The sequence below is a fragment of the Nannospalax galili genome, unplaced genomic scaffold (genome assembly GCF_000622305.1).
Source record: "Nannospalax galili isolate Female #2095 unplaced genomic scaffold, S.galili_v1.0 scaffold530, whole genome shotgun sequence".
NCBI classification, from domain to species: domain Eukaryota; kingdom Metazoa; phylum Chordata; class Mammalia; order Rodentia; family Spalacidae; genus Nannospalax; species Nannospalax galili.
Window position 1 is genome coordinate 1,301,745 of NW_008328331.1, and position 19,225 is coordinate 1,320,969.

The following is a 19,225-nucleotide window of genomic DNA, read 5'->3' on the forward strand; positions in this document are numbered from 1 at the left end:
TTTAACGGCCCCCTTGTTCTTTTTTTTCCCTGGCCCCCCCCGAGCCCCCCCCCCCCAGTGGAAGGATCCCAAGCGACAAGGATCCCATCGTGAAGGTGGCAGTGAGACAGATGAGTCAACACAACAAACTGGAATGCCCAGAAGTAGCGGAGGGAATTGGGGGAGGGGGCTGGAAGGTTCTCAGGAAAAGATGATGCAGGACAGGGTGAGAGGGCAAGCACCCCAGGGGACAGATGCAGAGACTGGGCAGAAGAGAGCCAGGCTATTGGGGGTAGTGGGTAAGTCCAGGCTGCTGAGTTGAGCTATGGTGAAAGAGGCCCCTGACTTTACCTTGGGCAACAGAAGCCATGAAGGGTTAGGGAAAGTACAGACCGGACCTATGTGTCAAGAGCAGCGTTGGCTGGTGTTTGAGGGAGGATGCACCAATGAATGGGAACAAGGAGGTGGAGAACAGGGAAGATGTTACATGCAAGGGAGGTGATCTGAGTGAGAAGTGTGCCACCCACTGCAGTCCTCTGCCCAGTGAGTGCTTCCTGTCTCCCAGACTCTCCTGGTGGCCCAGGGTACTATCCACCAAGGTTAACAAAGGATGGCCCCTGGGTGTCTCCACATGATGCCCACCCAGCTGTGGAGTGAACAATTGCCTTACTGTTGGGCTGGGCCCAGAAGGCAGATAAGCCATTCTCAGGGCCAAGTACGCTCTGGCCCTGCCTACAGGTTGCCAGCCTGCACACGGCCAACTCAGCAGGAAGCTGGCCAAGGCCCAGGACAATTAGTGCTCGTGACTTTGTACCCAACACACAGCATGCTCAGAGGGCCAGAGGTTGGAACAAAGATCTTGGAGGCCTTCCTGTCACCTATGCCCAACCACAGCCTAGCTCTGTGGCATCTTGGGTCTTGTGGCCCAACACTCTGCATGTTGGGGCCATGAGCCCCACCTACACCACCAGCCTGCACACTTCTCTCATGGGTCTGTCTCTACCCCAAACTTTGTCTTGACAAAGGACTCAGAAAGTCACTACTTAAATCTTGGAGTGACTCAGCCATGTGAACGGCAGGTGTGGGCTATATTACTGGCCTGCTGTGTGACTCTGGCCTGCTGTGTGCCCTCTCTAGGCTGTAGTTCTGTCTGCACAGAGGGCCTTGGTGCTGAACCCAGAGGCTCATCTACCACTGGGACTGGGCAGCAGGCAGGGGCTTGTACCAGGCCCCCCACCCTCTGCCTCCTGTTCCTAGTGGCCTCGCCCCATGGGCCTGGCCCAGATGAGGTAATGTCTCAGGTGTCTGGGCTCACGTGAGCAGAGGTGGAGAATTCCACAAAGCAGCATTGTCTCAGGTACTGGGGTGCCGAGTTGGGGATGGGCAGGCGGTGGAGGGTCCTCAAACTCTTGAGATCTCCACAGGACATGGCAGGGTATGGCAGGGCAGGGAGTGGAGGTTAGTCAGCCAGGCTGTTGTGGCCCAACATGCATGTGGAGGACACAGGGCTAGAGCACAGTGTATCCATACAACCATGACCTACCTGGCCCTGAACAGGTTGGCCTGGGCATTCTGGAGCTCTGGTCAATTTGACTTCAGATGTAGTACCAGAAAGACACTGACTGAGCCGCTGTGCACCCCAGTTTCCTACCTGCAACATGTGCCTACCCACTTGGGCCACCTGGATGCCTGAGGGCTGAGTGACTTGCAGGAAGTTGCCGAAGGAACTCTCAGTGGGGAACCTATGACCTCCCAGTGATACATGGACTGTGACACACATCTGGGATGGCCTGTACATCCAGGGAAGCAAGACCTATCAGTCACACTTGGTGGGCGGTAAAGGAGTCAATAAGGGGAGGTGGCCAGTCTGTGTCTCTCAGTGGGATGCAGCAGGTCCCACTCCTGAGCTTTGCAGGGCACAGGCACCTGTCAGCCTTGTCTGGACCAGAGGAGGCATGAGGAAATTCAAAGGTGTGTTCTGCACAGGCTTGAGCTGGGAACTCAGATGGACAAGGGGGTGGAATGCCGGGATGAGCTGGGGTGGGAGGCAGAGCTACATCTCACTCTGCATCTCTCACCCAGACTCTGTGGGCAGACAGGATATTCAAAGGGAAGTCCCTTGTGAACTGAGGCTGGGGTATGGCTGAGCCTGCCCAGCTGCAAGCCCCAGTCCCAAGGCTCCTGGCTCTTCCCTTAGGATAAATGGCATGGTGGACTAACATTGTGCTAACACTGTGATGCTCAACACCAGCCCTACGTGTACCCTGATTCATGGCCAGCCAAGTGGGGTGAGCCCCTTGACCCATGGCTACAAGCCCCTGGCATATACACCCTGATCCATCAGAGGTCCAGGCCCAACCAGAGGAGGCAGGTCATGAGCTTATTCAGGAAGGGGTGGGGGCTGGTATCCAGCCTTTATCCTCCATCACTCTCTCCTTAGCAATTCCAGCTGCAACCTGGCAGGACACAGCTAAGCATCCTCACCACATGTCTTCCCATGGCTGTCAGGTAGCTGGTGTCTCCTTGCTCAGCTGTCGGCTCAGGTGGCTGCTGGTTTTTCCAGTTTGCCTATACGGGTCAAGGAGCTTTGCACATTGGCTGGGTCTTTCACAGCCTGGCCTGACTCCCACTGGCTTTTAGCCACCTCTCAGTACTAGGATAACCCCCAAATATGACCTAGTCACTGGCTCTGGGACTCTGGGAGGGACAAAGTCAAAAGGCTAGGTGCTCTTCTCAAGGTCTGTTCCTCATTTGTAATGTGGGGATTCATTTCCTTACTGTCTACAGGGGCTAGCAAGAGAGGGTACTGGGGCAGCTGAGACTCACTCTTGGGCAGAGGCTATGTGGGGGACTGAGAGCAAGATCAGCTACAATATTAATAGCACCATTTCCAAATGGAGATGCAGGCTAAGCTACAGATGGAGGCAAGAAAGGATGGCCCCTACCAGACCACAGCTGGAAAGCAACTGGAAGCCACTTTGTACTTACAACAGAGTTGGAGGATGTTAGGAGGAATCCTGTCCCCACCTAAACAGGGCTGAGGGAACTTCCAGTTCACTCTGCCCACCACAGTCTCCTGTGCTATGCACAGCAGCCTTGCCAGTGGGAAGCATTTTCTACACGTGCTATGGAGGCCCAGAGACAGTAACTACCCATGGTTATAGTACGATGGCAGGGCTGGGGCATGGGTCTGCCATTTGGTGTCTCCCCAGCTGGCACCTGATACCCCAGGGTTATAAGACCCTACCAGACACTACCTATACCATAGGTCATGGATCCTGGGGCAGGATGAAGCAGATATAGGCCAGGGCAGTGGGTGGCCAAGGGCACCCCATTGGTTACTAGCACAGGAAGTGCTCCCAAAACAGGTCCAGATCCACCCAGACACAGGAGGGAGGCAGGGAGGTTGGCCAGCAGACAGGTCCACCACACAGTGACACCTGGCAGGGCTGTGCCCACAGGAGACTTTGACCACTTGCCCAGTGCTGTGGTAAGGCTGCTACAGAGGCAAAAAGCTGGGGTGGCTGGGCATGGTAGCACATGTATCTAATCCTAGCACTTGGGAGGCAGAGGCAGGTGAATCTCTGAACTCAAGGCCAGCTTGGTCTCCACAGCAAGTCAGGGCTATATAATAAGACCCTGTCTCAAAAAAAAAAGAAAAGAAGCTAGGAACTGAGGTCACACCTGCCTATGAAGGTGTCTGTCTCATGAGATTATGCCTTTCAGCCCTCACCACCTTCCCAAAGAGGGAAGCAACAGAGTGGAGCAGGCTGGGCCCCTGCCATGAAGGTCCCAGGCTACTTGATGGCTGGCAGTGAGGTGGGGCTAGCCTCACCCAGTCCCTGTCCTGGCCCTATACACCTGTTCCACCCTTACTACATTCACAGTCACTGTCCTATAACTTTACCTATAAGCAACCCTGGAAACCCAAGTCCCACAGTGATCAGTGGCCAGGGAGCCCATGTGGGCAGCACCACAAAATTCCAACAGACAGGTCTGTGCCATGCCTGTCAAACCAATTTCTTGCCCCTGGCTTCTAGGGGCAAGTTATGCCCATTCCCAACACCTCAGTTTCCCCATCTTTCCTGTGGGAGCCTAGTCTGAATGGCCAGAAATATCTCTGGTGGCAGGTGTACAGAGTGGGGGACCACCCTGGAGCTCCTGCTGTTGCACATAGGACAGCCATGTCCCAAGTCATCTTTTCTGAACTTCTACAAGATGGTTCTTTGCAGCATGAGCTGTCTGCCACTGGAGCCATTTCCTGGTGCTAATTATATGCCAGTGAGGTGTGAGGCTTGGGGTCAACCTACCTGGAGACCACATGAAGAAGTCTCTGAAATTAGAGACTCATAGCACAGCAGAAAACTCATGTCCACTTGAAAGGCTCTGCTTGGGGGGGTGGGGGAACTTGACAAATTACAGGTGTGGAATCTTGCCCCCGTCACCAGCCCTGTTTGATGACCTGGGATCTGTGTTCTATCACAGGCCTCCAGCCTGAGGCACCTGGCCCCTACTCCCTCACTGGCAGTGATACTGGCAGTGATACCTGGCACCTGCCATCTGCCTCATCTGCAAAATTCGAATGACAGATGCATGTCACTTAGATTGTCAGGGGGGTTAAATAAGTTGAGCCACAGAAAATGCCTTGGACAGACACATGCTATGAAAGCATCAGCTGCTTCCACAGAGTGCTCTGTACTTAGGAAAATATGCTGCACACAGTAAGCGCTAGGCAATGGCTGAGAAAGCTCCCAAATACTAGTCTAAGTGGAAGAGTCTTACCACACCAACTCATCTGCCCATCAGACCAATAAGATCCTGGAGCCCAGAGAAGAGAAGCAACAAGCTCACAGGCACATAGGAAAGCAGAGCCGAGAACCCAGGCACAGCCTTCACCCCTCAACTCTTGCCTCCCCTTTCCACAGATCTGTTCCTCTCTGTGTATGCATCCCTAGTCCATTTCAACTCTGACCGTGGCATAGGAGAGCTTCCTGTCTGACTCAGATCCTAATGCCAGTCAGCAGACCTGGTTAAGGAGGCAAATTTGGGCTTAGCCTAATTCCTGGGGGTCAGAGCTCTCCAGGTGAGGTATGAACTGCTTGCAGAGGCAGTAAGCACACCTGTCACCAGAGGTATGCAAGCAGACAGGAAACTTATGTGGCACCGGAGCTTTGAAATAACAGGTAATACAGTCCCTGACAGGAGCTCTGGCACCTGGTGGAAGGCACTAGATCTATGTTTATCTTATCTGCCAGTTGGAAGCAGTATCTTGTCCCTCAGGGCATTCCAGTGGTGTGACCAACTGACAGGAAGGTATAAGTTCACTCATCTCTGTATACCTGGGACATGGCTATGTTTGCAAGGCAATGTTTGCTGACTTGACTGAGTGATCCCCTCCCTCCGGCTGCCCTAGCAGGGGGAGGTAGGTCACCTTGAGGTGCCCCAGGTGCATGCAGGCCCGCTCACACATATGCAGGAAGTACTTGACGTTACTCTCATCCACAATGATGTACACAGCCACCTTCCTCTTGAAGCCAGCATCCAGCAGGTCCTTAAAGATGTCCACGTCAGTGAACATGTCCATGACCACAGCTATCACCTGGGGGCAGGAAGAGAACAGATGGTCAGCCAACACAGCAGTGAGAACAGCCTTCCTGCTATTCCTGTGACAGCGGATGAAAAGCCCAGCCCTGTGGTACTCTACAAGGTGGAACGTGTAAGGAAGAATATAGCTATGTCAGGAGGGTACAGAAGGCCAATGCACCAAGGTCAGGGGCAGGATCTGTGTCACAGCTCTGGTGTGTGCTGGATGGCCCCCCTAGGGCCTCCTTCCTCACTCAGGCTGGCACTCACTGGCTGGTGCTGCTGCCAGTGTGCAGGAGGGTCCAGCAAGGCCCTAAGCCTAGCTGGGGGCTCAGCTCTAGGACCTGTGCTGGTCCCCTCCTGGGTTACATTTATGACCCCAGACACATGCCTCCCCTTGACTCTTGGAGATGCTGAGCAAACCACAGCAGGAGGAGGCCAGTAGATGGTATGGCCAGCCTGGAATATCCTGAGTCCTGGGCTGCTGTGGACTTTGCCAGGACTCTGGTCTGGACCAAATAGAGCCTATACCAGCACATGTTCTTCTTGTCTCTTGCCAACACCACAGGTGACCTCATTCTCTCAGACCTAAGGGTGGGGCTGCAGAGGTCAAAGTGCATCTACACCCAGCCAACCAACTGCTTCAACTCCCTGCCTGCCCCAGCATGGGCTAGAGTAAGACTCAACCTAGTCCCCAACCCTGTCTCTCCTTCTGCTCTGTTCCTCTCTGGCTACCAGCAGAACAGGGTAGTAGTAAGGCCAGGGATGTGCCCAACTTGGGTGCCAGCTCCCTCCAGTGTTCCCTCCCTCCACTGACCCGTGCCCTAGGGCTGATGGTGCCTGGAGGAGCTTTTAAGATAGAAGTTCCACAAGTCCCTTGAGAGCTGGGGACAGTAGGGCTGGAACCCAGACCTACTAGGGGGTAGAGTTCATGAGGGTAGCCTGGCACCTCCCTGCAATGGGATCTGTACACACAGGGTGACAAGAGGATATCTGAGGCCTGCTGGGAACGTGTCTGTATGCTCACAGTGAGCTCACCAGGCTAGCCCCTGCAGGCCCATCTGGGATCCTCCCAAGTCTCTGGCCCAGCTGATGCCTGCTGATCATCTGGCACAAACCCCAAACTCCTAAGCAGGGAAGGCTCCAGGTCTGCCCTACCATGGACTTGATATGTGACCCTGGCTAAAATCCTTAAACTCTGGAAAACAGACCCAATTCAGGTAGGAGAAGCAAATACTCAGGGCAAGATTGTGAAGGACCCAGACTGAAGCAGGGCCTCAGAGATGCCACATGCTGCCTATTCCACAGGCAAACTGTTGGTGAATTCACCCGAAGTTCTCCCAGCCCGACTCCAATCTCTCACAAGCACCATGGTGAGATCCCAGTACACAGCTCAGCAGACTGAGGTTGGTGAAGTCATGAGGCAAGCCAGACAGGGCTACTGCCTGGCCTTCCCTTGGCTCTGTGATCTGTGGAACCTGACAGTGCCTGGAGTAGATGGAGAGGAGAGGGGAGGCTGAGGCCTAGGGGTCCTTGAGTCCTTAGAAGACAGCTACTCACCATCTCTGAGGGGCTGTCTGGTGGTAGAGTGGGCAGGGCTGACACTGGCAGCAATGAGCCTGGGGGCCATGTCAGTACCACATGGGAGGTGAGGCAGTGAAGCAGAGGGTCCAGAGGGCCCAGAGCTCACCACTGAGCATGTGCTCAGCAAAGGTCAGATACTGTTGGGGAGGGTAATGAGGCAGAAGAAGAGACTGTGGGTCAGGTAGGCTCCCAATGGCCTTGGCATTCAGACTGACATACCCTGGGGGTGGAGGGGAGCATACAGGGACTTCCTTGCCTGGGGTCCCACAGACTCCAAGCCACTCCAGCAGCATGTTGGTTAGGCCACTGTCGGGCAGGCAGACAACCTCACGTGCTGCCCTGGAAAGGGGCCTGACCTGGAGGTTTGCCAGCTCCTGCACCCCAGATCCGTCAGGGCTGGTTCTAGGCCATGGGCACCATGGCAGAGTGGGGATGTGTCCCAGCAGGACAGGGGATCTGATCCAGGGATCATAGGCTGCCAAGATGGACCTGTTGGGACCTATGCCCCAAGGTGGATCCCCCACATGGTCCCATGGCTGACTCTGGCTCTCTTTAGGTGTTGGGTTCTATGCCTGGGATGGTCAAAGGAGGTTTTATAACAGGTGTCAGCTCATGCTGGGAGGAGAGGGCTGCCTAGTGCTTCCTGGATTGGAAGCAACGCTGGGAAAGGAGGGGCTACCTGGTCCTGGGATCTGGCATGATGCTCGTGCTCCCGGGGTTTGCGGTGATACTGAAGGGAGGGAACTACCTGGTGTTCCTGGGACCTGTCATGGTGCTAGGAAGGGATGAGCTGTCTGGTGCTCCCAGGATTTGAGGTGTTCCTGGTGCCCTGTTATCTGAAGTGATGCTGGAGGAAGGCTGTCCAGCATTTCTCAGCAACCCCACAACTTGGCCTGTCCATGGTCAGACCACAGAAGTCTCCTGATGCCCTTGGAATCTGTTAGGCTGTACTGGCTTTGTAAATAGCAATGTGGGGATAGTCAGTGTCAGAGGCTAGGACCAGCCTGCTCCCACCTGTACCCTTCCTCCCAGCCTTGGGCTGTCTGAGGGTTTGTAGATCCTGACACCAACACCGTTATCTCTGGGAGCCTTACAACTGCTGCAACCAGCAGTTCTTCCTCCCATTTTACAAAAGAGGAAACTGAAGAACCACCACCTCCCTTAATTACCTGTTTGTATGGCCCAGCTCATTTGTGACACTGAGCTCATCAAGGGGTAGGGCCTGACTAGGCAGGTCTCGGAGCTTTTATCTATCAGTAAGACAGGTGGTGTGGCCCAAAAGCCCCTGCGACAGTCAAGGCCTGGTACTCATGACCTATCCTCCTAGGCCCTCGGTTTCCTGTCTGTAAGTCTGTAAAATGAGGTGGTAGACAAGATGTCAAGGCCTGTCCTTCCTGATGTCCTTGCTGAGACACCCACCTTTATGTGCCCTTGTGCTATGCTCATAGCTCAGCGGGACCTGTCTGGTCTGGCTGAAGCATCCTCACACATCCAGGTCAGTGGCTACTCCTTAGAGACTCCCTTAGGCTCCTGCTCTGCCAGGTGCTGATAGAGCCCACAGCTCCCACACCCACAACAGCTGTCTTCTAGCCCCTGTGCCTATAAGCAGCACTCAGTGGAGCAAAGCATCCTTATAGGACAGTGAGTGGACAGGTTTTCCCACAAGTGCCAGGGAGGAGGGGCAGATGAGCTGGCTTTTATACAGGCCCAGCCTTTGCAGGAGTACCTTTCTAGAGAGTCTCAACCCCACTGGTCTCTCTCCCCAAAAATTCCTGTCATAAGCGCTCTAGCGCTTTGTGGGCTACTTGTTGACTCTGCCCCTCTCTGGACAGCTGTCCAGGGCCCCTCAGGCCCTCAGCTCATGCTTAGAAGAAAACAACCAAGACTAGGAGGGGCCTCCTGCCCCCGCGCCCAAAAGGGACAACCAGACCTTACGTAGGACCAGAGAAGGTTCAGGTCTCCCCAGCTAGGACAGAAGCCATCCTAACGCATGGGGTCTTCAGACAGTCCTCAAAAGGACCCTGCCTAGGTAGTGGGCAAACCTTTGCAAAGGACCACACAGAAAACAGCTTAGGCTGGGTGCAGTGGAGCACATCCTTAATTCTAGCACTTAGGAGGCAGAGGCAGAGACAGAGGCAGACACAGGGGCAGATCTCTGTGAGTTTGAGGCCAGGCTGCTCTGCATAGTGAGCTCCTGGCCAGATGAACCCTACAGGGGGGGCCCTGTCTCAAAAAGACCAAAAAGAAAAGAAAACAGCTTAGGCTTCCTGTTGCAAATGTTCAGATCTGCCAGTGTGGCAGGCAAGTGGCAAGGACAACAGTGAATGTATTTGTGCGCCACAAGTGGTAGAGCTGGTGGGAGATCTGGTGTGCCTTGTGGGCCAACTCCTATCTAAGACCTGCTGTGCTCCTGCCTAACAAGGTTTAAGAGCAAGAGTTCACAGTGTTCAACTGGGGCCTAGGTAAAGCACAGTGACAGAGGCTTGTCTAGCATGCTGATTTCCTGGGTCTGGGTTCCACATCCAGACCCCCAAAAGTGGTAAACTGTTTCTAAGAAACTTCACTACAACAAAGCTCTGAAATATTTAAAGGAACATACACATACCACCAGCTACATCATAAAATTCACTGTCTGGTACTCAACAGAAATGGGAAAAGAAGGGGCTGGAACAATGGCTTAGTGGTTAAGAGCACTGACTGTTCTTGCAGAGGACCCAGGTTTGATTCCTAGCACCCACATGGTGGCCAACAACCATCTGTAACTCCAGTTCCAGAAGATCTGACGCCGCCTTCTGACATCTGTGGGCAATGCATAATATGGGTGCACTTACATACATGCAGGCAATACATTCATACACATAAAATAGACCAAGAGCTGACACAGATGTTAGAACTGGCAAAGACATGAAAATGGTGTGTTCCCACACCTTTAGTCCCAGCACTTGGGAGGCAGAGGTAGGCTGATCTCTGTGAGTTCAAAGCCAGTCTGGTCTACATGGTGACTTCCAGGCCAGCTGGGGTTACACAGTGACTTCTAGGCCAAATGGGGCTATAGGGAGGCCCTGTCTCAAAAAGATAAAAAAAAAAAAAAAAAAAAAAAAAGAAAAAGAAAAAGAAAATAGTGTGTTCCAAACGTTCAAAAACTTAAGAGATATGGAAAATTTTAAAAATCTAGTAAGAGGGCCAGGTGTGGTGGCGCATGCCTTTAATCCCAACACTTGGGAGGTAGAGGCAAGCAGATCTCTGTGAGTTCAAGGCCAGCCTGGTCTACATAGTGAGTTCCAGGATAGCTGGGGCTACAGGGAGACCCTGTCTCAAAAATACCCCAAAAAAAAAAAAAATCTAATATGATTTTTTTTCTTTTATTTTATGTAATCTGCTACTAATGCCACCCAGTATTTTGAATGAAATGAAATATATACTGGGTGGCATTAGTAGCAGATTAGATAAAAGAAAAAAGTAGTGAATTGAAGACATCAGCACAAAGTATCTAAATAACATGGAGAGAAAGAGACGATGGTGGGGGAAATAGCTTTCAAAACCAAATTGACACACAAAGCTGAAAGAATTCACCCCCACTGCAGCAATCATCTCTCCCCTTGAGTAGTTGGAGAAACTGAGGCTAGAGGACTGCAACCCCTTCCACGGTGGGGCCCAGATGCTGCCCTCTCTGTGTAGGATGGAGACAGAAGAGCGAGTCTCCCACCCCCACTCTGGGTCCCCAAGGAGCTTTGTGCCTCCAGCACTAGTCCCTACTTAGAAACAGCCTCTTCTGGCCTCCTGGGGTGAAGGAATTTGATCCAAGCACAGCAAGAATAACAGCGCAAGTCACCAAAATTCACATATGGGGAAGCAACCTCTCAGGGGCCAGAGAGGGCAGTGTAGTACTTCACACAGAGCAAGTCTCAGCCCAAGGCTGCCTATCCCACTGTCAGGATCTTACAGCTTTACTAGTTCTGACTCCAAGACATTATCTCCCAGAGCCCACGTTTTCCTAAACAGACCAGCCTCAACCCGTCAGGCTTTGCCGTACCATGTCTTCCCTGGGTGCCCTGCCTTCAGGGGTCACTTTCCTGCTCCAAGCCCCAGTTTCTCTACTTGCTATGGTGGTATGGAGGTATGGGGACCTCCAGGTCCTCCCTCTCCAGTCTGACATCCAGCTGCTGCTTAGAAACACTCCACCCTATCGAAGGAAGCCTCATTAAGGCCAATTAGAGGATGGCTGCAGCCAGCAAGTCACAGGCAGGAAGCCATGATCACCCCATAGGAGTAGAGGGGAGCCTACGGGTGTGGGCAAGGCCCTGAGGCTCCCTCCACCCCAGGGAGACAGCCTCCTTTTCCTCCCTGCAGCAGACAGGGTTGTATAGCCTGGACGTATTGGTGACAGTGGGCTGCGCTATGTGGATGAAGCAAGCAGACAGATCTCATCACCTCTCAGAGCCACAAGGGACCTGAGTGCACAGGCAAGATCTGGCCACACTGAATACTCACAGGAGGCTGTTCAAACCAAACCAGAAAATTGCAGAACAGTTAAAGACTTTGAAACCTTCACTTCTGGATCCCAGCAAAGCAGACACAGGGTCCTTGAGCCTACTAATCCCAGGGGAGCCTGGGATGGAAAGGATTTTCCCAACATCACACAAGGCATGGCTGATGCTTCCTGGCCCCCAGCTGTGAACCTGCCATCTGCTGAATTCCACAGTGCCCCTGCCTAAACTCCTCCCAGGCCTAGAAGCTCGCCACTTACCAACAAAGACTCTCCCCAAGGGCTCTCAAGTGAAGGTGAAGGTGGAAAGAGTGAGGGAAGAGGCCTTGCATTTGCTGGATGCGGCTTGATTTGCAGTGGCAACTTGTACCCTCTTTATGTCCATTTAACTCTCACCTGGACCTGAGAAGCAGGCATTGGTCTCACTGAGGTTGGCACAATGCTGGGGGTAAAGGACTGAGAAGTTGCCAAAGAGAAGAGAGGACTGAACTTGGGCCTGGGTGTACCTGACACTGAAGCTCATCTCTCTTCTACTCCACATGGAGTATACCCTGGAAGGTGTCTAGCCAGGAGCCATTCAGAGTCCATGAGAGGAGGCTAGGGCAGCCTGGCTGGGGTCTGCCCAGCAGGGGTCAGCTATGAAACACAGTAGTGGCTAAGCAGGCAGGCAAACCAGGGCCTGCCAGCCCAGGGGAAGACCCTTAGTTTCAGGGTGATCTTCCAAACTACCAGTCCAAGCCCAGCCTCACCAAAGACCCCATGTACCTTTTGCTAGGCTCCAGCCCATTCTAAGCCTTGGTTGTCATCTGTGATATGAGCAGGGTCATCTCCTGAGGTGGGACAAGAGGGCAGTGCCAGCTCCCCTCACAGGCTCCTTCCTGGCAGGGCTGCTCTCAACTCTCCATTAAAATACAGGTGATTCCCATGGGGTGGGGAGCCCTTGAGAAGTTGGAGAAGTGAGGAGCCAACACCTGGGATTACACTATCTGATGGCTCCCACCCCAACAGGTGCGGCCTAGCCCAAGGCGGGAACTGCCACAGCAGGCAGGAGTCAGTTCCTGGCCTGCGGGAGCTTCTGCGTTGGGGGCTATGCTGGTGCAGTTGTTTGTGGCCTAATGAAGCAGGCACATCCTGAGACACAACTGCTAGGTGTCATCTGTGGACATCAGCATGCCCACAAACTCAAGACAGCTGTGCCAGCACTAGGTGGCATACATATTCCACAGTAATGTGGAACATAAGGCATGCCTGCCAGCACTGACTGAGCCCTCGTGCTGTGGCGTGTGGCTATCCTGCTGTGTGGAGTGATGTGGTTCCCAGGGAGGATGGGCACAGCTGTGGCTTCCCATCCCAGGCCCAGTGTCTAGGGGCCAAGAGGCCTTGTACATGCTTTCACTGCCCTGAGCCAAGCAGGGTGGGAGTATGGCCCAATGGGTCCATTACTGGTGGCTCGGAGGGATATCAGGCTGCTTCTCCAGGAATGTGTCTGGAACCCAGCTCCTCCAGTTCTCAGCTCTGCGGCCTTGGGCAAGTTACTCGCCCTCTCTGAGCCCCACCAAACCTTGGGTTCCTCCTCTGGACAAAGGAGGCAACACCCACTTTATGGAGCTGTGGCAAGGATTACACAGGATAGGTAAAGTGCCCGTTCAGCACTTGGCATATAGTTGGCATTTAATAAATGCCTCATTAAGCTGCCTTTATTCTCCTGGAGCCAAGCCACAGGCTAGGGCTCTCTCGAATGTGAAGGTGGGGAGCTGACAGGAAAGATGTGGGGTCAATTGGGCAATGCAAAGCTTGGCTCCACTTGTTCTTGTTGTGTGGCCTTTAGCAAGAAGCCTTCTCTGGGTCTCTATCCCTAAGCCCTGGCCTGGCAAGCATAAATCTGGGTCTAGATGGGGACTCAATCCTAATACCTCAGCTTCCACCTATGTCCTCCACAGCAATGTGAGGAAACTGTGACTCACTCTGTCCCTGGAGCTGGTAAGAGGGTCTTCCAGGAATAAGTCCTTGTTATATCCTCACTGTCATCAAAGTGGGCACTAGGATCTGCTGGAAGCTCCTCTGGCTGAGGCCAGACCCCACCCAGCCTCACCCTCTGGAGGCCACACTCTTAACCCTCCCAGGCGTGATGCTACAGGCCTCTCTGGTATGCAGGCTGGAGCCCAAGATAGGCTCCTCCCAAGCCAAGACTAGGGGAGGGGTGGGAAGGTCAGGCAGGGCCTCTTGCCTTAGAAGGGAGCCCACCCAGGCCAGACAGAAGTGCAGAGAGCACATGGTGGCTCAGGGCCACAACACCAAGAGGGTACAATGTGGGACCCACCATCCCTTGATCCATGATTCTAGGATCCCAGGCAGCAAGCGGCAGAACCAAGAAGACCTTTCACAGACTTCAATGTCTGTACCCACTTCACAGGTTGGATGGCTAGGGTCTAGGGAGGAGCCAGGGCTGGTCCATTCCCACAGTGGTGGAGACAGTGCCAGGGCCGCCCACACACTCCTGGCTCCTGATACTGTCATTTCTTAGTTAGACCATTTCAGTTTTCAGGGAAGGGAGGATCCAAAGGGAAGTCCAGATGGGAGCACAGCCACTGGAGGCAGTTGAGGTGGTGTGGGCTGAGTGTACACTTTGTCATTTCCTTGCCCCAGGGTCTGTCAGTTGTGCTGACTACAAGGCAGGGTGACTCAGCACCAGCTGACAAGGCCCAGAAGCCCCCATGGAAGGGAGACCAGTCAGCAAAGCCCCCATCCCAGTCCTAGGAAGCTGGAGTTTCCCCAGCACTGTCATGGGGTGGGAGGGGGAAGTAGGGGTTGAGGGGCCAAAGATGACTCATGTGAGAGATAAGGCAAAAGAGACCCTGCAGGCAGGAAAGAGGTGAGGGCAGGTAAAATACTCTGTCAGCACCTACTGGCGTCTAGCCCTGCCCTGTGAGGATGGGAAGCAGCTGACAGGGAAGGTGGAGGACTCAAGCCACTTGGATCAGCTGCCCCTCCCAGCCCCTGCCTGTCACTGTCCTGTTACCCAGGGTGGCACTGCACCAGGGTAGGTCCTAGAGCTGGAGTGCAACACAGGTCTGGTCCCCACCCACCACCTAGAACTTGCTAGGTGACCTTGGGCAGGGAATAACCAGTCTAGCCTCAGTTTCTATATGTGAAAAAAGGGGCAGATAACACTACCTGAGATTATAAGGTATTCACACTCCACAGTAGCTATTATTACAGCCTGCCCACGTTCTGTGTGGGCCACCAGAAAGAGATGGGGGAACAGGAACTCAAACGGGGCCACAGGGCAGGGGCCTGGCTCAAGATAGTACTGTGAGGCTGTGAACAAACCCTTGGTCTCTATAAGATGGACATAGCCTGTCAGTCCACTCTGAGGTCCCTCAGGGACTCTCTGCTAGGGGAACAGGCTCAAGGGATAGGAAGCAGAGGCCAATGCCTCTCTGTGAGAGTCTGTAGGAAGTCACCCACTGTGGTGCCTCGCAAGACAGATGGGGCTCACACTAAGACCAATCAATGTCTTTTTGGCTGTCACCATAGACAGGTGACACCAATAACCTTGGGTGGATGTATATGAAGCTACAGGTCTGCATGGAGTAGGTATATCTCAACTGTCATCACAAGGATGTGGAGGAAGCCCTCAAGGTGCAGCCTGGCCCTGGCATCCCTATCTGTCCCTATCACTGGCTGGTCCTCTGTCATTCTGTCTACAGGAGATTAGAGCCTATGGCTGTTCCCATGCCCCCTTCTTGCTGTGAGAGCACTGGCCCAGGAGGTCAGGCCCCACACAGGGTCTCTGTCCCCCCTCTCAAGGCACTGGGCTCTGCCACCAGCAGTAACCATCCCCAGGCTCCATCAGGACAGTTAGCAGGCTGTGCAGCAGGTTATTCGGTCCTTCTTCCTGCTCCTTCCTCATTCCTGCCATCCAATACTCCATCTTCACAATGCCCAGAGATGTAGCTCAGTACCTCACTGCCCACTGTGCAGACTAGAAACCCTCAGCCTGCTGGAAACCTGAGCTGGGCCACTTTAGCTCCTGACCCACTTTTGTTCTCTCTGTCCAAGAGCTTCCTCAGGCCTTGCCAGCCAGGACAGAGTCCCCAGCCAGGGCTAGCATCTGCCTTGTGCAGATTGCCCTATTTTGGGCCTGGACAGTAAAGGGGTCAGACCCAGGTGGGAACACTCTCTCCAGGCCAAACCTGCTCTAGACATAACACAGCTTGCCTGGCAACCTCTGCTCACAGTCGTGGCTGCCCAGCAATGGCTTGGCTATCTGTATAAGCTGTGAACACTGCTCCTCAAAATGTGTGTCAGTGTATTAATGGGGAGCCACCACCCACATCCATGGCACTGTATAGTCCAAAGGGTGTCAGGAAAGGGGGTGGAGACAAGGCCTGAGAACCCTGCTAATGACAAGCACCAGCCCAGGTAGACAACTGGTGGTACCCTAGACATCCTGGCTTAGGAAAGTGGCTGCTACTGCAGAGCTCACAAAAGGGGTTAGTGAAGCTGAGCAACTGTCAGTCACTTAGCACTGCTAGGAAACAGGCAGATTTGAACTCAGAGCTTCAGGCCAGCCTCAGATTCGGGTTGCTTTTCAGTATCCATGCCTCTCCCCCAGATTTCTGCCAGGGGGTTCAGATATGTGAGCAAGGGAGGGCCTGGGAGAAAAGGCCTGGATTCCTCCCCACCCCACTCACGCATTGCAGTGCATTCTAGGGAGCTCAGAAACACCCCAGGAGGGCACAGAAGCCCTCTGAGCCTGTAAGCCCAATGTCACCTGCTAGAGGAACCGGGCACTCTCCACTGCTGCCTGTGAAGGAGGGCAGTCAGAGGCCCACAGGGCCGTCCCGGTCTCTGTGCGTGCTGCGTGAGTAGGTCCTGCGAGGCACCTCACCTTCTGCGCCTGGCTGATCATCTTGCGCACCACTTCCTTGATATGCGGCTGCCCGTCGATGGGCGGCTGCATGTAGACGCTGGCCCGGGTCACGCCGCGGTAGGCGATGGTGTCGGGCCAGCCCAGGTCCAGCTGCGGGATGGAGCGGTCAGACTTCTGGGGCCAGTACTCCAGCGAGGGCAGCGGCTCGGCCTCCGCCAGGGGTCGGCCCACCGCGCTGGCCTCCTCACTGCCGCCCACGCCGTCGTCCTGGGACTCTTGGCGGCGGCCGGAGCCCCGCGGGTCCTCGGAGCCGGGGTCGTACACCTCGATGGTCTCCACGATGCGCGCGAGCTCCAGCTCCGAGAGGAAGTCGCGGATGTTCTCGCGCTTCAGCACCTCGTAGAAGGCGTCGCGGCCGCGGGCCACCAGCGCCTCCAGCGCCAGCCGCTGCTCCTCGCTGTAGAAGAACTCCGGCTTGGACTCGCTGGAGCGCCAGTTCACGTGGTTATCATCCAGACACTGCACCTGGGAGAAGGCCATGGCGGCCCGCGGTGTGGGGACGCGCCGACGGGCAGCGCGCGCTCTCGGGCTCCGCCGCCTCCGCGCCTCTGCGCACTGCACCTGAGCGAAGGAGCAAAAGACTAGCGGTGGGTCAGAGGGCAAGCGGGGGCGTGGCAAGGGGGCGTGGCACCGTGAGGTGGGGGCCGGAGCCGTCCAAGGCGGCGGTTCGCGTCCGGGGTCCCTGGGCGCCCTGCCCCACCCAGTTGGCTGGAGGGAGAGCCGGGGCGCAAGCCCAAGAAGGAATTCCGGGAAGGGCGGCTCGCCAGTCCCGCGGCCTGCCCAAAAAAAGGACTCGCTTACCGGGGCGCAGCGCGGAATGGACGACCACAGCGAACACAGGTAGCAGCGGCAGCCGGCTGGACGGCCGGTGACTAAGGGCCGCCCCGCCCATCTCTGGGCCTGCACCTGGGGTCACGTGCGGCCCCAGGGGCGGAGCCGGAAGCTGATTCACCTCCTTAGACAGACAGTGCAAAGCCCAAATTCCCTAGTGCTCAAGACTGAGAGTTGGCGAAGCAGCAATCCAGAGAGGGACAGTGCTCTGAGGTCACACAGCGGTTAAGCCTTCGAGATCTGCTGAGTATCCTGGGCCAGCCCTAACCCTGTTCAGTCTCGCAGATGGGACAGGAAGTCCCGTGGCTATGTAGTTGCCCCGCTGTCCAGTTACAGAGGGTTGGGCTCCTGGACAAAGATGGGCCTAATCTGAGCTCCACCCCTAGTTACCCCCACAGCACCTTCCCGAATTTCACAAAGAAAGTACTCAGCTTAGTCCTGAGCCCTGCTGCCAGCGGGGTCATTACAGGTTCCCACCGGTTGTGGCTGTGCACAGCACCTGCCTGAACCCTGCAGCAGGGGAAGGTGAAGAGGACCGGCTTGGGCTCAGACCCAGTTTTTGACTAGGCGTCCCCCTAGTAATGGAGGGCGTGGGGACCACATCTGAGGGCAGGCTTTCTGGGGCAAGTCAGCAAAGCCCATTAAACTCTGCGGACAAACAGCTCCTACCCTGTGGCCTGTTGCTCCAGTGCACCAGGCCTGCCCTGTCCTCCCAGCCCTCCTAGTAGCTCTGAGCCTAGGTGGAACTGGTTTTAATCTCCAAGGACACTGGCTTTGCCCTGCTGAGGATTGGCTCTTGACAACTCGACGCCTTGTACCCCCCTGAAACCACCACTGTCCATCATTCGATGAGGCCTTCTTGCCCTGCATCCACTGCCTTGAGCAGTCACCACTGCCCCCCAGACCCCATCATTGACTTCCCCAAGCGCAAACCCTGTACCCCTAACCTTTAGATCCCCATCTGTGCCAGGCTTTATACCATGTGAACAGTATGGCCTCAGACCTGCTCCAGCTTGGTACCTCTCTTTCCCAAACTACCTGCAACCCCTCCCTCCCAGGAGCAGAGAGGGGCAGTGGTAGTGAGTCCTGGACCTCAGGACTTACTGGTCCTTGGGGTCTTACCACTGCGAAGCGGCCTTGGCTTCATTAAAGAGCCTGCTTTCAGGCTGGAAGGCTCTTAATCTGTCCTTCCTGGTCAAGCCACAAGAAATTGTCAAAAGGGGGCAGGAGAGATGGCTCAGCAGTTAGTTAAAAGCACTGACTGCTCTTGCAGAGAACCCAGGTTCAGTTCCTAACACCCATATGGCAGCTAACAATAGTCTATAACTCCAGTTCCAGGGGAATCTGACGCCCTCTTCTGACCTCTACAGGCATTGCATGCAGGTGCTACACAACATATATGCATGCAAAACACTCATACCATAAAGTAAAAATAAGTAAATCTGAATTTTTTTAAAAAGAAGTCATAAAAAGTACAGTGGGGGCTATTGGCACCCTTTGTCGGTTCCCCCAGTCATACCCTGAGCATAACTATTTTGGTCAAAGACAACCTGGGTGCCATCCACAGAGGCTGTTCAGATCTCATCAGTCTTACCTGAGTGTGTGTGTGTGTGTGTGTGTGTGTGTGTGTGTTTAGCATTGTCAGGTGTGTAGATTTGTGTAACCATCACTGTCAAAATGTGTATGAAAGAGCATACCTGTAATCCCAGGAGGCTGAGGCAGGAGGATTGCAGATTTGAGGCTAGCTGGGTTAGCACAACTATACTGCTGCAGAGACCTCACTCATTAGAGCCAGACAACCAAGTCCCCACATCAATCCTAACTGT

The 19,225-nt window shown here is 54.5% G+C and overlaps 2 protein-coding genes across 6 annotated transcripts in view; one reads left to right on the forward strand and one right to left on the reverse strand.

Moving 5' to 3' along the window:
- The window catches only part of Fam83g (family with sequence similarity 83 member G), a 26,271-nt gene extending 8,792 nt beyond the window's left edge, over window positions 1-17,479 (reverse strand). Inside the window, exons 1-3 of one of the 2 annotated variants that reach the window (XM_029558125.1) lie at window positions 17,370-17,479; window positions 16,527-17,129; window positions 5,411-5,578 (exon numbers count right to left, since the gene is read on the reverse strand). In XM_029558125.1, the coding sequence (XP_029413985.1) occupies window positions 5,411-5,578; window positions 16,527-17,048 (690 nt within the window). In that variant the 5' untranslated portion in view covers window positions 17,049-17,129; window positions 17,370-17,479. Of the gene's footprint in view, window positions 1-5,410; window positions 5,579-16,526; window positions 17,150-17,369 lie in introns of both variants that reach the window. The other variant, XM_008825877.2, reaches the window with a different exon arrangement.
- Slc5a10 (solute carrier family 5 member 10) overlaps window positions 1-19,225 on the forward strand; it is a 50,665-nt gene that overhangs the window by 23,363 nt on the left and 8,077 nt on the right. Inside the window, exons 9-10 of one of the 4 annotated variants that reach the window (XM_008826055.3) lie at window positions 6,482-6,499; window positions 16,463-16,476. The exons of the other annotated variants lie outside the window; for them this stretch is intronic. Coding sequence (XP_008824277.1) covers window positions 6,482-6,499; window positions 16,463-16,476 — 32 coding nt within the window. The remainder of the gene's footprint in view (window positions 1-6,481; window positions 6,500-16,462; window positions 16,477-19,225) is intronic. 4 annotated transcript variants of the gene reach the window in all.